At 37.9% G+C, this 20,772-nt stretch overlaps 2 protein-coding genes and 2 long non-coding RNA genes across 5 annotated transcripts; 3 read left to right on the top strand and 1 right to left on the bottom strand.

Moving 5' to 3' along the window:
• Window positions 1–2,694: 2,694 nt before the first annotated feature.
• On the top strand, window positions 2,695–6,390 carry LOC131883738 (uncharacterized). The gene is made up of 3 exons (XR_009373642.1): window positions 2,695–2,845; window positions 2,919–2,953; window positions 6,220–6,390. It is a non-coding gene; the product is annotated as an uncharacterized LOC131883738 (long non-coding RNA).
• A 911-nt stretch (window positions 6,391–7,301) lies between these two features.
• Window positions 7,302–7,852, top strand: LOC131883519 (uncharacterized). Its single transcript, XM_059231007.1, has 3 exons — window positions 7,302–7,429; window positions 7,514–7,634; window positions 7,696–7,852. The coding sequence occupies exons 1-3, from the start codon at window positions 7,384–7,386 to the stop codon at window positions 7,850–7,852; spliced, it is 324 nt and encodes a 107-aa protein (XP_059086990.1). The 5' UTR covers window positions 7,302–7,383.
• A 32-nt stretch (window positions 7,853–7,884) lies between these two features.
• Window positions 7,885–9,649, top strand: LOC131883737 (uncharacterized). Its single transcript, XR_009373641.1, has 3 exons — window positions 7,885–7,992; window positions 8,098–8,217; window positions 9,446–9,649. It is a non-coding gene; the product is annotated as an uncharacterized LOC131883737 (long non-coding RNA).
• Window positions 9,650–12,326: 2,677 nt separating this feature from the next.
• LOC131883364 (uncharacterized) lies at window positions 12,327–18,982 on the bottom strand. Of its 2 annotated transcripts, XM_059230820.1 has the most exons (15): window positions 18,771–18,982; window positions 18,544–18,683; window positions 18,451–18,482; window positions 18,317–18,383; window positions 16,255–16,305; window positions 16,047–16,183; window positions 15,929–15,983; window positions 15,715–15,813; window positions 15,520–15,639; window positions 15,406–15,457; window positions 15,249–15,289; window positions 15,055–15,173; window positions 13,227–13,471; window positions 12,983–13,145; window positions 12,327–12,914 (listed from the first exon to the last, which is right to left on the bottom strand). In XM_059230820.1, exons 2-13 carry the CDS (start codon window positions 18,641–18,643, stop codon window positions 13,457–13,459), a joined length of 888 nt encoding a protein of 295 aa, XP_059086803.1. In that variant the 5' UTR covers window positions 18,644–18,683; window positions 18,771–18,982; the 3' UTR covers window positions 12,327–12,914; window positions 12,983–13,145; window positions 13,227–13,456. The 2 variants fall into 2 exon arrangements, with proteins under 2 accessions (XP_059086803.1, XP_059086801.1); XM_059230818.1 differs by lacking the exons at window positions 12,327–12,914; window positions 12,983–13,145; window positions 13,227–13,471 and having other exon boundaries at window positions 13,478–15,173.
• Window positions 18,983–20,772: the final 1,790 nt, after the last annotated feature.

The following is a 20,772-nucleotide window of genomic DNA, read 5'->3' as shown; positions in this document are numbered from 1 at the left end:
GCAAAACTTTCTTCTTAACGAGGTTTTCACCCTTTGAGGTCGAAAAAGGTGCACAGGCATGAAATAAGATTGGATACTGTCAAGCCACTTTGTTTTAATTATGAACATGATACATTTTCGCTCATCAGTTTTTCTCCATTCGACTCTTTAAATCTCGGAGACTCAAACAAATCAAATAAATCTCACGCTGGTGCATCTTATCAGACTTCCCAATTTTAGACCACATTTGTTTTCCACGTTTTTATGGAGTCGTCCAAGCATTGTGAAGAAATCAAATAAATACTTTTATCTTTTTTCCACTCATAAGGGCTTAACATACAAATGCTTTGCATCTTTTCAACTCTGAGATTAAGTGTGTTTAGTTTTGGAGAACTATACATATCAGCAGCCCTCAAAACCCTCTACCAATAAGAATAAGGGCCCTTATATCCAACGTCAGACAACCCAAACGAAACGGGTAGATTGCAAAATAAACTTTTTGTGACGTGCCATGAAAGCGATTTCTTTTCCGGACATTTTGTGACTCAGGTCACTAATTATACATACCGGTAAGATTTTGGAAGAATGTGCCCAAAAGAACACAAACGCATTACAATTCAATACAGAAGAATCGGCCAAATTGGCCCTTTATTCGGCAGAGGCTGACTCACAAAGCGCCCACTGAAGTGCAGAACGTAAATCATATTTTGTGCAGCGTAAGGGTGAGAAATCTCAGTTTTGGCGTCTTCAGTGTGGCCAAATTTCTATGTCACTCGGTCAAGATATTTCAAATCTTTCCTTATAACGGGGTTCTGAGATTTTAAAATTTTCCTACACTTCTCCTAAATTGAGAATGTTCTTGTTAATTCCTTGGGCTCAAGTGTTTCTGATCAGACAACAAACAAAAACTGGCATTAGAGTGACACCCCATAAGGTTGCCTTGATAACAAAACCATTTCGTTGTTATGAATATTGGCAATGGTTTTGCTGTAGTGTTTGCAGATAATGAATAGTATGCGCAGTAATATTGATATTTTATAGGGAGGTGGGGAGGGGTCACACCATGACATTACTTGATGAATTTAGTGTTCCAACTACATCTTCTCATTGGTAATTGGAAAATATGCCATAATCAATTGTGCACTGAAATAAATCAACCCAAACTATAGTACCCAAAACAAAGCACGTATCTTTTCCACCACTTGTGCCTTTTTATGCCAGCCCTTCCATCTCGACGCCTTAATCGAAACCGTTGCTTAAAAATGGACACGGTGGCACCTACAGACCCTTAGGAAAGATTCTTGCTCCAAAATGGTCTTGGAACCCTTGAATGACTTGTTAGGTCTCTTTCTCATTGTGACTTGCAAGATTCCTCACATGGAATAATCAATGGGTTCTAGTTTGGGCTGTGAGGTGCTCTTCGGTCTCGTTCAGAGGGTGACAATATTTTTCAATATTTCGGACACCGTTTGCTTGTGAATGAATGCCATCCTGTAAGAGCAAGTAATTGCATGTTAGAGGAATGGAATATAAATGGTAATGAAAGAAAAAATGAATTGAACAATGAGAGGCGAAGTTAACTAATCTTGAGCAATTCCTTTTGGAACAAAATTTGTTCGCATCGTTCCTCTCTTTGGTCAAGTTCTCTAAAAGTATATTGCTTTGCTCACTAATATTCTGCCCGAAACAAGCCGTTTGTTTCAATATAGTTTCATGGGCCTTGGGCAAATACACTGCCCAAAGCACATTGTAGTTCAACAAAAACAAATGCATTCCAAGTCAACGACTTCGAGACTAGGCATCCTGCTATCTTACCAACTGGGTTGTCCACAACTAATCTAACTGGAAACGCATTCACGTGGATTAGTGACTGGGCAAATTTCTTGGCTTGGGTTCAGAATAGGTTTGAGTTATTCATAAGAAATGCACAAAGCCGTGCAATTATCTTCAAAATGATACTTTACGACTAGAGAGCGTTTTTGTCGAAAGATTAAAATGCTCAAATTCTATTGAAGAAGACAATTAAAACTAGGCATTCGTAGAAAAGTGTTCTGAAATTGAATTGGTTCGAGGATCTAATAATAAGGTGCAATGCAATGTCTTTGAAACCCCGTTTCCAATGTTTTATTCTAACTTCCTATTCTGAGTGGCAAGCTTCGACATATTTTGTTTCAAAATAAGATATTCTTTTGGCATGAAACTAAACCTTGGAATATCTTTATGAATCGAATCTGCAGGAATTGCTAGGCTAATTTTTGCTTTTATAAATTGAGCACAGCGGGATAATTTCATAAAAATAACAACGGGTGTGTTTTAAGCATCAGAATATTGACAAATGTGCGAGCTTTTCTTGCTTTGTGGACAGATTAATTTGACTCATGATATTGGCATGACTGGTCTAAGAAGTGCATTTACAACGTATTTTTAGGAGCATGAGTTGGAAATGTCATGGACAGAAGTTCCAAACCTATCCAGCATTCCTTCGTTTATCATCATGAGTTTTAGTCATTGACAAAAGAAGTTTATAAGATGGAAATAGTTTCAAAGGAAATGCAAGCCAAAACTCTTCCATGATTGCTTTTTTTATATGTGTCTCTCATGCGGACAATGCCATTTGGAGAAAACCAGAATCGCGATTTTGCTTGGAAGACATTCCAAATCACCGAGATGTCGGGGAGCTCTTGAAAACTTTGTCTTGGAAATTCGATCTTTACCATTGTTGGCTTATTCCACAACTGAAGTGAGAGGTGAACAGACATGGATTTCCGTTGTCAAAAATCAGAACTTATGTTCCTGTTGAGCTTGTTCCTGCTGTCATTGTCTCATGTTGGGGAAGGCAAAGAGGCTCAAAATTCTAGACAAGGCAGTAAGTACCGTAGTATAGTATGTCGATTGAGACGATTTTTTCCCGCTTTAAAAGGATCACATCTTTCCCTCAGAATTGTTCAGCTTGTTCAACATCGTGACGTTTCAGGTAACAAATTTTGTTTGCTAAAACTATTGCGACATTCAGGCAGAAAAGAAGACGACGTCATCATCAAATTTTGGAAGGACGCTCGTACTTTTGGGGCTTAATAGTTCTTGGTGAAGGCTTTAAATTTGACTTCTAGTTCATTTTTTCATGAAAGAGATGATTAATTTAGCATTGCATTTTAATAAACTCACAGTTTTATTCATTAACATTCATAAAAGACCCTTCAGTCAAAAAAGCTGTTTCTTTGGACTTTTCTTTAATACTTCTTGGGGTTCTGGTACCTCTTTTGTTTTGAAAAGAACTGCATTGACCTCCCAAAATTTGAGCTGACATCAACAGCAATATTGAGAAGTGAAAGTGACATGCTTGATGAACTCACACTTAAAGTTTAAAAGCCGAAAATTATTTCTTTGTATTAAATGTCGAAGGAACCTCGCCTCAACATAAATAGACAATGAAGGAGCAAGACAAAAATTACCTTTTTAATAAAAGTCATCTTTTTCCGTCTATGATTGTTAACAAGAATCCAAGTTTGCAGCTCATTCATCAAGTGAAATATGCACTTGGATATCTAAGTTTTATGAAGCACGTGAAAGGCTGGATGGTAGGGGCTCTACTGAATCATAAACGGAAATATTGAAGGACAACTGCGTACACCGTAAAATATAACAATGTTTTACTCTTTGTCAGGTCACTTTTCCACATAAATAGTATGGATTGTGGATGTTTCATTAAAGCATTGATTCTATATTGAAACAAGGTTATTGCTTTAACGAACGATATGTGTTTGTTATTGAAGAGAAAGATAAGATAGGTGATGGCCATCCATGTTGAATAATCCCGCGATGGATTATTATATACAGCTGGGGGAGAGAAAACTAGTCTGTGAGGATGAAATGTACCTGACCCTACTCAAAAAATCTTTTCTATGCAAAAGACTTTTGAAGACTGGAAGACATTCAAACCACCAAGATTTCGAGCTCTTGAAGACTTTATCTATCTTTATCCTTGGAATTCGATTTTGACGATTGTTTGCTTTATTCAGCCAAAGTTGTAATGGTAAATTTCCAATAACCTATCCCCAAGGGTATCACAAAGGTAAAGTTCGTGTCCTAAAAGGCCAGGGATCGCAGCCTTGCTAAAAGGCCAAGGGATCACAGCCTTGCTAAAAGGCCAAGGATTGCAAGCCTTGAGGTCAAAGCATAGGTGTCTTCAGGTGGCCAAAACATATGGGGGTTAACAATCTTTTTTAGGGCCAAGATTAGATCCTCTATCGTTAAGAAATAGGTCTTTTAATACCCTTCATAAGAAATGCTTGGATTCAGCATAATCAAGCATATTTTGAAGGGGAGGAGAAACATATCTTTAATTTTTGTCCTTCGGTTTTGAGACATCGAAACGTTTTTAATTTCCAAAATGCAAAATCTAAAAATGCGTTTTTGAGACCTCAATTCATTATCTTGATACATGCAGCTTTGTGAAGTCAAAGTAAATTTTATTAATGTATTTTGAATGTTCAAAAGTTAAACAACACAAACCATACAATCAGGGCATTTGATGGCGGGGCAGTTTTAACTAAAGTCAAGTTTTAGATTTAAAAAACGCTTAGTACCTGTATTTCAAATATCCAATAACATTCTTTTTTATTTTTGTAACGAGTATATGAATTACACTTTTATTATGCATCTAAAAACTAAGATATAAGCTTCTTGAAAAACGAAGGGATTCTAATATTTTCTTACATCAAACGCATATTTAAAAGCTAAAAAGCTCCTTTAACAATATTTAAAGTAACTTGCTTATAGAAGAAACAATAAAGATAGGAAAAACATGTCATTATCAAATTTTAGCAATTGGTGGGATGTTCATTTTTAGAATTAGCTCTTTTTAAGAGGAAATCCCAAATGACCGATGATTTAAACAAAAGCTTGTTGGAAAAAGTTACAAATAATGAATAAAGGAAACTATTAAACCAGAATATCATATTAGCTATTCTAGCTTTTGAATGCTTTGCACCAGCTGTATTCTACTAGAGGGAGGCTTTGCTCCCTGCTTGCTCTCAAAGGTAAGATAAAAAGAGTCAGTCTTTCAAATATCTTTTTGGGGTATGTTAGAGGTATATGGCAAAGGTTTTAAAGACTTATTTTGCCTTTCGAATCATCAATGAGCAATTTTGAAGTGAAATTTGGGTTTTAAGTAGAATTTCCTTAGACCTGTAGTTTTAAAGTTTCGTATTTTTGGACACCTTGGACACTTGTGGACACTTTTCTTCACCCTTATTTTTGGACGCTTTTGGACAGGAGGGGACGAAAGTGTCCAAACTGAACTGCCCATCCTTACTTGAGGTCGCATTGCAGCTGCAGTCCCTAGAGCGAAAACATTGGGCTTGCAGATCGCCGACCATTATACTTGTTTGCTCAAGATCGTCCTTGCTTGCTCCATTAACGCAAATCTGGTGTACTTTGCATTTACATATTGCTAGAGAAGGAACGGAAAAGTTCCAACGCTCTGGTCTTCAGGCGCCGAACGACTTCTTCCACAATATGCCCTCCACATTCGAGCTTTTGGCGTTTGAATAGCAACTCATGTCGATGTTTAACTAAAGTTGCATGTCTGAAACGTATAACAGGAACAACGTCGGGGGATTACGGAGCCTTGAGGGCATCCCAGCGGAGTGGGAGGCCAATGTAGAGGTTGATGATCCCACTCGTACTGACTGACTTCTGTTGGTCAGATATTACCATATCCAGTTTGGGCGGGTTTGTTTTCCATCCAAAGTGCGTTTATCCAGTGAATTAAAAGCCGAAAGTACACACTCGATATTTCATGTTGTCTTGTTTTCTGGCCACAATGATGAATAGATTCATTTGATGGCTGTCTCTACATTGGGATAACCGTCTTCTGTCATGGGGGCAAAGAGGCCCATCACTCCGCAAGGTCCTTCACCTGCTCGTTGGCTATCGTCTCGAGAACCTTTGACACACTTCTGAGTAGGTCTATTGAACGAAGGTTACGCATGTCGGTCGAGCTACATTTTGTATCGCATGGCACTACCACAAAGCTTTTTTTACCTAGAAAAAAAAGGATATTTTTTTATCAAAACGGCACTTTGAATAATTTGTCCCAAATTTGACGACAAAAGATTTGGAATACCTAACTTTTTTTTTCTGAGGTTTACACATGAAGCTTATGTGAGGAATATGTGAAGGTGTGATAACCTAACAAAGAATGTACATTACAAATGTGACTCATGCGTTTTATTATAGCAAGACTCCTGTTCTTTGGCATCAGATGGATCAATGTTCGGAACTTGCTTGACCGCTGCGGAATGTTCTAACCAAGGTGGATCTGCTGACGGGAGTTGTGCCTCAGGGTTTGGAGCATGTTGCTCATTCACTCTCAGTGGATGTGGCGGAACAGTAACCAAGGTTAAGTTATACTTTATCGTGCACTTAGGTATTGAAAATTGTGACTTGACAAATGTACTTTTAAAGAATTTACTTTGAATTTCCAGAATTGTACCTATATACAGGTAAACGCAGATGAAATTAAACAGGGAAAATATATCATGTTGCATGTCCTTAGAATGCGGAATTTCCTGGCTCAGCTGCTCCATCTCAAAATTGTGTATTCAATTTCGATCGCATTGGAAACGGTGAGATCATAAGTAGAACAAAATGTGTTCTTGTTAAAAGAAGGATGACTCATTTAAGCCATGGCAAATATTTATTTTTAGATTTGTTCAAATACGGTAAGAATTTTGATAAACGATATATTATTTTATAGCATTCATTGTCACATCACAAAACTGTTCTTAATTGGTCATCTAAAACCTAACAAAAATAATTGCCTTTCCTTTTGAGCACTTCCTCTCATGAAGGTCCCAATTTTGTAATGACTGGGCGTCCGAAAGATAGTTCTTTTCAGGTTTAATCAAGTTTCAATCTATTGCTGCCATTTCTGGTGCAAAAAATCTCGGTTGCATATTTTAACGTAAAATAATAAAAAAACCGTTTTTAAATGAAATTTGCAGATTTTTCAACACAGATGGGAAAAAAGAAGAATCACATGATAACAAAAAGAAATTTACACATCATTCTACCTTGAAAAAACTGAACGATGAACGTTTGGAAGAATAAATTTTGTATTCCCAAAATTGCAAATTTTTTCATTCAAAGAGGTCTCTTTATTTTGATTATTTCTCCCCTTGGAATAAACAAATGGACTGCGTTGAGTATGATGGAATGTGAATTTGTGAATCAACATTATCAAAATGGAATTTTGCCGTCTATTATCACTTTGCTTTCAATCGATGTTTATTTCAGGTTGGATTTTAACATATTTGACATTGCCCAACCGCCAGCAGCTGGAGTGGCTTTGCACGGAGATTGTCTGGACTCCGGAGACTCACTGATGCTCACAAGTCAACAATGGCCAATCCCCCTGTCACATGTGGATCGCTCACTGGACAACACAGTCAGTGTTGGTAGATCGCGGTTCCATCGGGAACTGAAACGATAGGTTTAATAAAGCGTTGAAACCGGCTCTCTTTTTAAACAGTGTACATGGAAACGGGCGATTCTGGAACCGCAGGGATTGCCACTATTACAATTGGACCTATGATTGGCACCAGAACATATCAGATCAAAGTCACTTACCTTGAATGTAGCAACCTAAGCAAGTAACTAGGTCTTAGAACAGTTTACCAGGGTTCTCTTTTTCTGATAGCCTTTCTTTCACAGAGCTCCTACTGACTGTGTCCAATACTTCACGGGTGTGAGAGGAGAGTTCCAGTCTTATAACTTTCAGGGAGGTCAACTCATTAAACAATCAAAACTACGTGACATGCATTCGCAAGAGACGGTGAGTTCTACAAAGCTTCGTTTTTACAACATTTGAAATCCAAGAGTATATTAATGCCGTTGTTGTTAGGTTATTGTTCCATTCAGTTCTCCGAAGGGCGTTCGAACTCTCCTTCACCATTCGACCTTTATTTGGACCAAGCTTTTATGGTCCCAGGAGTACCACGCTTAGCCAAGGTATGCCAGACTTGAATGAAACGGCAAGCTGAATGGAAAAATCAATATCTTTCTCGCAATTTGAAAACATATCGCTTAGTTTTTTAATGAATTTTCTCCACTGAGGTTGAGGCCATGACTTGTCCAACTGTGGTTCAATTTGATGTGCCTGGTTTAGGAACTGGTGCTCACTGTGGAGGAGTTTGAACACCGTCGAAGATTCAACTGTTCCGGGCTCGGTAACAAGTAAGTATTATCCGTGGTCAAACGGATTTTAGGGTCAATTAATTGGAGCGACCGCAGAGGCCTAATGTGCGCTTGGAGAGGAAACGGTAAAGAGAATCAAATATTATATAAACTCTTAAAGTTTTCGGATCCTTGAACAGAGAGAGAGAGGGAAGAGATAGCACGGTGTTCAAAAAGCCCTATCAAGTTTTCAGGGAAATTCCCAAGCACATCTTGGCATTTTTATACCTCAAAAAAGTCATGGGGAACAACTTTGATTTTATTGCTTTATGGAATTCTAGCCCACATAAAAACTTACATATATAAAAACATAAAAGAAATTCAAAAATCTACTCAATGTTATTATATTATTTATCACACTGTTACTTAGTTACATGGGATCTAGTGGCCCAAAATTCATCGGTTTTAGCCCCAAAATGCCCGGTCATATGTTGATTTGATTTCCCACAGAATTGATGTCGATTTTCAATATCACAAAAAAGAACGATTACTTTTCACTCTCTTGCAAAATTTCAAATTAATTTAAAGACTTAAACAATCATATCCAAAAACCCCAAAAAGCAGATTTTCGAAAATTTATTTTAGAAACCGTCCAAAGGGCATTTTTTGAGTGGTCACTGAAAATTTCACAAATATCAATAAAGTCTTGAAGAAACTTATTTTTAATCAGTTTCAACAAAGTCTTCAAGAAGCGACCAAATCAATAACATTGTCTCTTGTATGTATTGTCTTCAGAATTCAAGTGAATACGTAACTAAGTATAGTCTTGATGATTGTAAACACCATTTTCAAAGCTTACACTTTTAGTGTGTTTAAGTGACATTTATTTAGCATTTTTAGCTATTGTAGCCTATGCAAGAAAAAAAAATAATCTTTCGCATTTGCGATATTGAAAATCAATATTAATTCTTTGGAAATTAAATTAACAATTAATTACATACTGATTAATGTACATAGTTGAATAAGAATTACCGGTACTGTACATCTTGAACTGCTGGGTATTTCTTCCGCAGTGGCTGAAAGGAAATTGGCAAAAGATCAATCTATCAAGAAACATTATCCCCTCAAAATCAACTCTTGTCATTTTTTTTTGTCGTTTACCAACTTGATTGAAAACATCTAGTAGGATTCATCTCAAAACAAACATTTGTTGCAAGATTCGCTCGTTGGTTCATAGAAAATTGGTCGCAATGACCAATATTGTCATATTGGTTTCTTTATGTTGCAGGTGAGGTGACTCCTTTCCGTGTGACGACTATTTTTGGTGACAACCTTGGGCTGCCGCCACGCCCGGCCAGTGGCTGGTTACAGTCTTCAATATTCTCAAGTACCCTGCTAGATTTGACGCATATTATATTTTAGCGCTAAAAGTAATTTTTCATTCGAGAATCATTTTCATGAATAGGTTTAATGTTCATTTTTGAGTTAAAAACAACGGAAATATATCATATCATTTTGTGATTTCTACTTGTTGAATTCGTTCTGTTTTCTCTCACCCAGTACGAAATGACCTTGGGTTTTGATAATTGTCCTTGCCATGTTTGGGAAGAAAAATTACTTTTGTTTTACACCACACTTCTGGAACATGGCCCAGGAGCAGGCACAGCTTGTATAGTTTGACAATGTGATTGATTGTGATATCATCTAAATGGTGTATAACTATTGGTTTGATTCCATCGGGGCCGGACGATTTATTGGGATGAAATTCCTTAAAAACGTCTTTGACCTTGGAAGGAGTTATGAAGCTAACCTCTGAGTGATTTAGAATGATTTGGTCGTTCACTTCAGGTGGACGAATATTGTAATTTCTGGTGACTTTCTGGGTTTTTGAGCCCGGAAAGTGTGCACTGAACATTACATTTGCCACTTCATTTCCATGTTTGGTCAAAGTTTTGTCAGCTTTTGTAACCATTTCTAGTTTTTGAGAGGATTTACCTTCAAGGCATTTCTCAAGATTTGCCATGCTATTAGGCCCCTCGATTGAGTTGTAAAACTCTTTCCAGGTCCTTCTTTTGGACGAACGAATCTCCCTTTGAAGAAGCTTATGTTTCATTTTGTAGTCAAATTGATTAGCTTCGTTAGAGTTTTGATATTTCCTTCTCGCAGATCTGCGACATTCTACTCGGAGTTTCCTTATTTCATCTGTCCACCATTTAGGTTGGATCCTTTTGTTCAAATTTTTCAGAACAACTATAGGACACACAACGCCAAGAGCGTTTAAGATTCTATTTTGAAGGCTCAGAGCTTCTTGGTCTAGGTAATATCTATCCCATACTTTTATTGGGTTGATTTTCCTGCTTGTAAGCTCTAGAGTCCTCGTGAATTTGGACCAGTTGGCATTTTTGAAGTTTCTTGTCTTTATTTCCTGCTTAAAGATTTTTTTTGTATTTGAATTCAATTCTTTTATGGTCACTAAATTGATCATTTGGGTTCACGCACCATTTGGTCAGATCAGGGATCAGGAACCTATTTGTTATAGTAATGTCTATGATTGACTTTGCTCGGCTTGAGACAAATGTGGGATGATTTCCGACATTCTGAATGCTCAAATCGTATTGGAAAATCCAATTAGCGGACTAGTTTTGAAAGCGAATGGGTGACAGCTGAACATTGAATAGGTTATGGCTTCTAATTGTAGAGGCGCTGCTTTCAATCGGCTCGAGGTTCACTATTCTAGTTGCTGATTCAGTCCAGTAAAAAAACACAACAAACTCGACATTTACCCTTCTATATTTCTTCTTGTTACGAAGTTGGTACATGCCCTCAATGATTACATTGTTAGGTGTGCCGTAGGTCAATAATATGCAATATTAAAGGAAGAGTGGTGCTGTACATTATTTACTGTATACTTGGTTACGGTTTTTGTGAGAACAGTATATTTTTAAGTGGCTACTTTCAACCAACATTTGTTATGAAAACGAATAAATCAGTTATAAAAGGTAAGTTTAAAGTGCTCGCGTTGGAAAAGTATTCTGGAGAGTGATTTTATGAAATGGAAATGGCTTGAATATTATTTTTCATGTAGACATTTTTAGACAAGTTTGTATATACAGATAGCTTACAGCAAAGCTCATTCAATGAACTACTAATATACGCCTTGATTCATTTGTTGATACTGGCCAACATTTTAACAAATTAGTAGAGATTGCCAAATCAAGGACGCCCTTGAGAATCTAAACTGTCCAATAATGAGCGCATCAATATTTGTTTCGAAATTTTTCACCCCTCAACTTTTTTAGGGTAAGATAAAGGGTTACAAAATATTATTGAAAATTGTAGAATTTACAAATATCTCCAAAATCCTCGATTTTAGGTTAATTTGTAGCCCTTTTGTGTTTTTCGATTCAACTTATTTTGGATGGGTGATTTCATATTTAGACGCGTCCGAGGAAGAATGTTTGTTATATGCCAAATATTTCTTAGATTTTTGACTTTGGTGATCTTTTTTAGGAAATCGAAAATGAAGTCGGAATTGATAAAGAAGCATCAAATTTCTGATTTGCTCCGCGCTGGAGTTTTAATTTCAGGTATATCCCAAGTCATTAACATCTCCAGAACTACTCTCTGTGCCGTGATGAAGACATTGGATGACAAGGGAGATCCAGCAAGGGCCAACAAGAAGCAGGCACTGGAGGCGCCTATCCAATGGGCTGAAGGTCCCCGTAGTCAGAGTCAAGAAGGCAGTGAGGGAGGAATTGGGCTTAAAAAGTTATGTCAGGCACTTACGAACCACCGTCACGAAGGAGAAGAGGCTAAAGAGGTGCAAAAAAATCCTCAGTGTCTTGAAGACCAATAGTTTCAGATAATATCAGAATCTTCTCCTGACCCAAAAGCTCTCTTCAGGCGTGAAGCAAATCAGAAATTTGGTGCTTCTTTATCAATTCATACTCCATTTTCGATTTTATCAAAAATATTACCGAGTATTATTGTTGAGCAAGGTTATCCTCTTTCCAACAAAAGGAATCATAGGTCATTCACTAGCTATCCTTGAAAGCGGGAAATTAAAATAAGTTAACTTCAATTACTTTTTGCAATATCCAAGCTTTGAAGCTTTATCCGGCAGTCATTGTAGCTTGGGAACACCTCAAATAAAATCCATGGAATATGGGCCAATTCTGTCAGTACCTATATTGGAGAGTATTAGTCATATCTTCAGTGTCATCAAGGAGGACATAAAATATATTTACGATAAAAATTTGACAAAAGTTTTAGAGGAAGTTTGGCATTTTCGTAGGATTAGTTTATTCAGTAGATAAGGTAACGGCAATTGGATCATTTTTACAAAAGAGCACACAAGCCAAACTTTTATTTAAGAATCATTGTAACGAGCAAAAACGTAATGAAAGCAAAATGCTAAAATAGTGTAACCATGCGTACTGGTGTAACATTAACATGATGTCGGTATTGGGTCATTGGATCAGAAGAAGTTGGGGGGAATTAAAAGTTACATTTCTTGGCCACATTAAGATTTTCCTTGCTAAAACGAGGGATGCATGTTTTGTGTCCGCTAATTTTGCCATTCCTTGTCACGGTTGTTCCTGAAGGCGATGAAAGCGATGGGTTGTCGAGAATTTAGCATTTGATTTGCTGGTAATTCAGACTGAACCCAACAATTCCTCCGGGAGCACCACCCATTTCCTCCGCCGCCACTTCATCGCCATCCGATTTGAAACCGATTACGAAAGGAGTGTTTTTAGCTGAAACAGTCGAGGTCATTGAATTGCATTATCTAATCTCATCCTCCTTCACCAACAAAGTAACTCACAACAAACTGAAGCAGACTTAGTAGGGTCTGTGTTGTCGTAAACATCTGCCGCCATTTTACCGGTAATGGCAGAAAGGATTCGACCACAAAGCCTCTCTTGGGTTGTCGCAGGATCAACAGTTTCCAACGTTTTATCGCCAAGAAGGTCAAATGCCCCAGGTATCTAAAATTGCGATTAAAGACCAAACAATCAAGCTAGATCGTCGTTGTTTCGTTGCTCAATTTATTGACTGCATTGACTTACGATCAGATAGTCCTCGGAGCACTGAGTTCCAACACCACTAGCAAGATCAGCACTTGATAGCCTGAAGAAAGAGCGGATCGGTATTTGAACATGATCAAACCTGATTTATCTTACCTTCATTTTGTACATATCTTTAATTGAGTGTGAAGCATAGAAATTGCATTCTTTTTGCTCCACCATTTTTTTCCATGCACCATGGATTTCGTGAAAAAGTATGTTTTTAATTCTACTTACCCAAAACTAGCCTACGGAATGAACGAATATCAAATGTTAAAACTGTTAATTTGAGAGCAAAGCTGAAGCTTACTTGGGTGAAAGTCAACCAAATATAGGCGTTATACAAATATTGGTAAATGTGTAACAAAAGAATAACCTCAAAATGATAAAATCAATAACACAGTTGACTAGAAAATGACTACACACTGAATATGACTAGACTTGTTCAGTGCACATGGAATAATTGAAGAGGGGAATTGCAGAAAGTACATAAACAAGAGGACAATCTTGTTTATTGCAAAGGAGTGCGTGGGCCAGATTGAACAGATCCTTTGTCAACTCCCGTCGAGAAGAGAAGGTACGAAAGGTATCTGATACTGAACGTTTTCAAAAGCATTCATGAGCTTTGTCCCAACCCAGGTTTTAGGGTCAATGCTAGTGACCGTAGAGGCTTAATGTGCGTTTTGAGAGCACCTTCAAGCCCTCAAGAATCCAGACTAGTTTGAGCAATGAAGTCCACTTCTCTTCTTTCTCTGGCTCCTTCATTGTTCAATTTGCTTGTCTCTAATATTCGTAGGGAGTATGCAGGCGTTGATCCAGTAGCAGGATTTAAGTTAGGCTTGGACAGGTTTTTCATTCAAATTCCTGATCAACCCTACATTCAAGGGCTAGCCAGATCCGCCAACTCGAATTCGCTGGTGGATCATATTTTACATGAAATATTACATCTTCCTCACCCAAGTCGGCTTCTGTAATATTACTGATTATCAATGTCCTCTATCTCTCGCTCAGGTCTTGGTGAAACAAGCTTTTGCTTATCCAGAACCTGAGGAAGTACATGCTCATGAAATTGTTAATACATTAAGATGTTAACTCGAAGATTAGATGCCGACATTATTCAATCACGATCAAAGAAATCAATCTATCTATATAGTGAGAGACTAAGTCATGCACGATAAGTGCCAAAGTCAAAACCTCAAAGAAAACGACGAGTGAGTGAAAATATGACTACCGATGCCCAAAAATGCATGTCCTCGTTAACAAATTCAACCAGAGGCCTGTTTTGCTATTTGACACCTGACTGGCTTTTGACCAAAATCCTTGATTGCATACACGAGGATAAAAGCGTTCTTCTTTACTTAGTCTGGTTTTACCTTACAAGGCAAGGGATGTATCACGAAACCAATGGAATATGGACGGGTATGCTAGAGCTGAGATTTAACATTTGGGAATCGAGTGAACACACTGAGTACTTTTTCCAATAAGACTCATACAAATATGTGTTTCATCTTACTACTCGATCAAATGCCTAGATCAAAATGAATCCCATCTCAAAGTTCCTTACCCGAAGATTCATACCCTATTTATACTCTTACTGTGCTTTGATAGAATATAACTTTTGAACCCAGTTATTTGGTCACAACTGTTAATTGATAACCTCAACGTCACCGTCCATACTCCAGTGGTGCATGGATGTTCATTCAAAACCAAATCCCATTGACTGTTATTTAAGAGAACATTCCTATCGAGCCTAAGATTTGACTATCAATTCTTTCCTTCAGCAACATGCAAATAATGATCAAAAAGCCTTAAGGGCTGAAATTTTACTTACTTGAGTGGACGCAACAAGGGAAGTGACCGCGTCGGCGAAATTGGGGACATAACAAATCGCACAATATCCAGCACTCCGACGTATACAAATTCTGTAATCTTGACCAGACAAGTGAGTAACTGAAAGCAAGGAAAAACTCTCAAATAGAGTCGCATAATTGAGGGCACATATCTTCATTACTACGATCAGCTTACCACTTGACGAGACCGCTGAGGAGCTCGTGGGAAAGTTAAAACTGCAAAAAAATAGAAAAATATATGGCTCTCAAATGGCAAAATACCAAAGGCATGTGTGTCGTAACAAACATACGAGTAACATGGATGCAAATACTTTTGATTCACGGATGCTCACCTGGAAATAGTTCCTGACACGGCAGAGAAGTACTGCAAACATCCCTCAGGTCCTGAAAACACGCGTTATAGAACGTGTCCTGGACAGCATCAAATATTGCTACAACATCCTCACCTCCCATTTCTTCATTGCAAGCAAATTGCGTCACTTTGATGTCCCAAGATCTTGGAGTCATTGCCGAGCCGCCAAAATTGAACACGGCCTCGTGACATTGATCACTAGCGTCCACCACCACTACAAAAGCAAGATTTGAATCACAAAGCGATCAAGCAATTAATTCATGACCTAAAAGAGCGACATTCAACATACTGTGCTGTCCCATGTTGAAACCACATATGACAGGGGATCCTACTCCTCCGGGAGCTGTCACAGAAAATTGATCCATGGTGCAATCCCCAATGGCGCCACCTAAAACGTCAAAAAGTCCATCGCCTTAAACCTCCAGTTTTGTCCACTGAATTCATTGGGATCACAAATTGAGTTTCACAATCACTGCAAATTAAACGAGACCGTAAGATCTTACCCGCTGCGTTAGTGTTCTCTATCAACCCGTTAACAGGGCCGGCGATGGAGAAAGTCTAAAAGTTAAAAAATATTCAATCATAATTTCATTCTCGTGTAACCATAAGTTCCAGTAGTACCGTGAAATCAAAACGGATCCGACAGATGTTTGATTGGGACTTGCATATCGTGTAAGAACACGACGATAGTCCCGCAGAGGAAGTTTCCGAGAGATAGGTGTTGTTTTCTGCCGATTGACTTCCACAATTGACACTAACTGAAATCATTGGAACAATCTTATTGAAGAGACAATATATGAATTACTAATTATGTTCATTGAACACTTACAAATGCAACATACACCATAGCCAGATGCACAAGTTCCAGAGGTTGAACCACCTACAAATACGGTTTCTTATGAATACAATCTCTATCAGGATGAAACATCTCGCTGATATGAGTGTATAGACCTCAAGAGGTGGGAATGTTCAACAGAGAGTAAGGAACCCCTGAGGTGTTTCAGCATGAAGATCAATGTCTCGTTAATTGACAATCGAATTGTTTGTAAAACCGTGGTTGAAAAGCTGGGCATGACAATGGCTCAGGTCTCAGCGACTTTCAAAAGGCGAAGATGATTGCTTGGATTTGGAGACGAGCATGACGTATGCAGTATTATAATCATATTTGAAGACATTTGAATGCATCATCTTTGGGAACAATGGCACCATTGAAATCCAGATAGGCTGGTTAGATCCATAAAACAGTAATCAAAGCCCGCCATGCCACCAGAGCTCTTTCAGGTCCTCTTCTTTTAGCACTTTTCGTTTCAATTGACGGCAGGCGTTGAAGATAAATCTGAAGGATCAGTGTGTACAAATTTTGAGTGTGACTTGCTTTATTTCTGCTTGAGATCATAATCCGTCTACGTCAAGTCAAAAGAGAGGAGATACCATAAAGAGCATAAGCTTGGAGCATGTCTTTTCAATAAATCAACAGCCCATTTTCAGAATGAATAGGAGGGCTAATTTCTAGGGTCACCCAGGGAGTCTGCGCCAAATGTGGAAAAGCCTGGTTGAATTGCGTGATAATTGACAGCATGAATGGACATGCCATAAATAATTGATTGCTTAATCCTTTAGTTCATCGTGCTCACTTGTCATGCAGGCTTGAAACCTTTGTAAATGATGCAGTAAGTTTTGAAATACCACTGAAACTATCCAATCAGGGTAATACATTTACTAAAATTGAGATGTGAGTGGCAGACATTCAGAATCTTGTTCTTGTTCTTTAAGAACAAAATTCTGGATCTCTGGCATAATGTCAAGCATATTGAGAAGCTTAGTGATATTGTTGCTATAAGATGACATGTTAGATGTTCTCGGTCAGTGGAAATAACGATGAAATCAATCAATCTCTTTCTATTCAATAACCAAAGTGACCTTCATGCAATTCAATGACTTTCTGGCTGTGTTTGACAACTTTGACCAATTTGTAGTTTTTCTTTATATCAGCAATAAAAATGTGTGAACAATATTGATGTTTCGAATCATATTCTTTTCTTCAAGATTGTAGCGAATGTATGCTAGCCGCTTATACGTGAGGTGTGACTAATGCACAAAGATTACTCAAAGATTACTAGCTCCACAACAACGATCCATTCAAAGTGATTTTAACCAACGTTTTAGAATACCGGGTGCTCGCAAATGATTTCCCGACAGCTTTGTAGCTTCACATCTCGAGTTCTAGACTAGATAGAGGGGTTCTTTGGAATTTGTTTACCATTCATCTTTCCCCAAGATGCGTCCGTTTTCACAATGGAGTCAAAACGAAACGAAACCCTCTGCTGTCATTGATGAGCACCTCAAACTCGACCCCAAGACCGTCTACGAGGTTAAAATACGCGAGGAGGCAACCACGGACCTTAATCATCACAATGGAAGTGGCAGAATATTAAAGCTAGATCTGGCGAGGTACCAAGAGGTCGTAACTGCTATTCCAAATTCCACGATCACGTTCATTGCAGGGAATCTGGGGGTGGCAAGGTCGACAGCGTCCCTCGGGATCAAGCAACTAAGTGACAAATCACTTAAAAGTGTTGAAAGAACCCAGGAGAGGAAGCTTCTATTGTGATGCTTAAAGGCCTGGCCGGTTTCCTTAGGCTTTTTGACGTCGTTTGGGTGGCACTTGAGGGGCATTGTGATCTCCTTGGTGAGGGTCGAAGAGAGCAGAGAGGTTTTCTTGTCTTCACTCCAATGTGAAAGCGGACGTATTGAGGGGAAATATGAATAGTAAACAAAGTGTACTTGCTGATAAACCAAAAAAGGGGAACCCTTGATATCCTTTTCAGGTAACCATCAGCAGTAGCATTGCTAATCAGTAAAAAAATGACGTAATTATGCTAACAACATACCTCGGTCTGTGCATTCGCTTGCTGTGTAACAAGTTCCATTTCGGGTGCTTCCAAGACAGTTTTCGTTCTGAAGAGAATTTGCAAAATTGTATTATCCTATACTTTGACACCTAAGTCACATAAACACCGCTTACTTCAAATGTTATGACTTGAAAGAGGGAGAATTCTGCAAAAGGAAAACAATCTCGGACATAAAGTTGAGCGACTATCAAAACTTATTTACTCACGTTTGGACTCGCGAGAGGTTTTATTTTGCGAATAGGGACCTCCCAACGACGAAGTGGCGAAAACCAAGACGCCCATTGACATAAAGTAGATACGAAGCATTGTGGTTCCTGTTCAATCCTGGACAGCGTAATAAACAAACCTTGAAAGAACAATTTCAAAGTACCTGATTGTGTGGAAACGAATTCGTGATGAGTCAAAGTATCAGTTGGTTTAAGACTGTAAGTACCTGTTGCTCGATCAAAGAGTAGATTCCAAATGGCACAAGACACTGAACCATCCACCATCAAACTTTTTTGGTTTCGATCGACAAGAGAACCAAGCGCAATTTCAAGCCACTAATGGAGATTACAATGGTGCGTGGAAAATTTGCCCAGCGTGGTTAAAATACACGTGTAGATCATTTTGATAAAGATTGGTGTTCGAGCCATGGATTACAAGTAAATCAGATCGAAGGCTTCAAGGTCTAACTTTTAGTAGCTAATATCTGGACTTGTAAAACACGTGGCTCTGAGTTATGGATAATCCAATCTGGTCATCACAATGTTAAGATTTTTTTTTTGATTGTTCATTGTTTAACAAACTCATGTTTTTGTTCGCAGATTAAGTGGTATGGGCGTTCCAGTTAGTGCACACGGATGTGCAATCCCTTTTAACGGATTAAACAAACATTGGCGACCGAATGCAAAAGTATTCGGTTAAGAATTTGTTGAAACAAACATGCCGACTGAATTGAGAACCAAAATCCCTTAACTTGGAGAGACCAAAGAATTCGAGGGTTCACGGTCTCAATAGTTAATACGAAGGTTATGAGATAGGTCAAACAAACGCATCAAACTAAAAAAAGACTTGATATGCTTATAAGTGTGATATTCCTAAATGTATGTCTCAAGTTTTATCCTGTCCTGATGATACGAAAGTATCACTAAATTATCGTTTCCAGTCAAGCCCTTTGCTGCAAGATTTTTGAGCAGTTTGATACAAGCTTTATTACATAGGCTTTATATAAATTCTCATCATTCAATCCCTATCAAGTTTACAGGGAAATTCCCTTTCACATCTTGACATTTTTCTACTTCAAGTAGTCAAATGGAACAACTTTGATTATATTGGTTTATGGAAAACTTACATAACTAAAAACATTATGAAAACTAAAAAAAAATAAAAACCTACTCAATGAAATTTGGGAACACACTTTTTGTTAGGTCTTGAATATAATGTATGATATTATCTATTTCACCGCTAATTAATTACATGGGATTTAGTTGTCCAAATTTTCATCGGTTTTTAGCCCCAAAATGCCCCATTTTATGTCAAAACTTTAAAGGGTACTTTTTACTGCTGTGGGTCCTTACATCCAACTTTAGAGTGCACAAAACGAAATGGGGAAAAGGAACCGAAAGTTGTTAAGATAGATTATTTGTGACCGTAGAGACTTCAATATGCGTTTTGAGAGCACCTTCAAGCCTTCGAGAATCCAGGCTAGTTCGAACAATGAAGTCCACATCTCTTCTTTCTCGGCTCCTTCATTGTTTAATTTGCTTCCCTCTGATATTCGTAGGGAATACGTAGGCCTTGTTGATCCGGTAGCATCTTTCGTGAATAGCATACCAGATCAACCCTACATTCAAGGACTAGCTCGGTCTGCAAATCAAATTCGTTGGTAGACCAAATGTCATATTACGGTGTTCAGAAAAGTCCTATCAAGTTTTGATGGAAATTCCCAAACACATCTTGGCATTTTTTTACCTCAAGAACCATAACGAACAATTTTGATTTTATTGCTTAATGAAATTCTAGCCCAATAAAAAGCTAAATATGCTAAAAACATTAAACACTTTACAATTTTCAAAAAACCTAGTCCATCTGAATTAGGGCACAGTTAGTTAGCTCTAGAATATGATTTATGATATCATCTATTTCACCGTCATGAATTATATTTTAGAGCTAACTAATTGTGTTCCTTATTCAGGCTGAGAAGATTTTTGAAAATTGTAGTATTTTTAATGTAAGTTTTTTATGTGGGCTAGAATTCCATAAAGTAATAAAATCAAAATTGTTCCCTATGATTTTTTGAGGTAGAAAAGTGTCAAGATGAGTTTGGGAATTTCCATCAGAACTTTAAAGGGTATTTTCACCACTGTGATATAAAAATTGAAAGGTAAAAATATGACGAATTATAACCTTTCATTTTAATAGTACTGGGGATTACATTCCCTGTAGCAGTTAGA

This window comes from Tigriopus californicus, chromosome 7, assembly GCF_007210705.1.
Source record: "Tigriopus californicus strain San Diego chromosome 7, Tcal_SD_v2.1, whole genome shotgun sequence".
NCBI lineage: Eukaryota > Metazoa > Arthropoda > Copepoda > Harpacticoida > Harpacticidae > Tigriopus > Tigriopus californicus.
The sequence above is the reverse complement of the archived record's forward strand: the minus strand, read 5'-3'. Positions and strand labels throughout refer to the sequence as shown.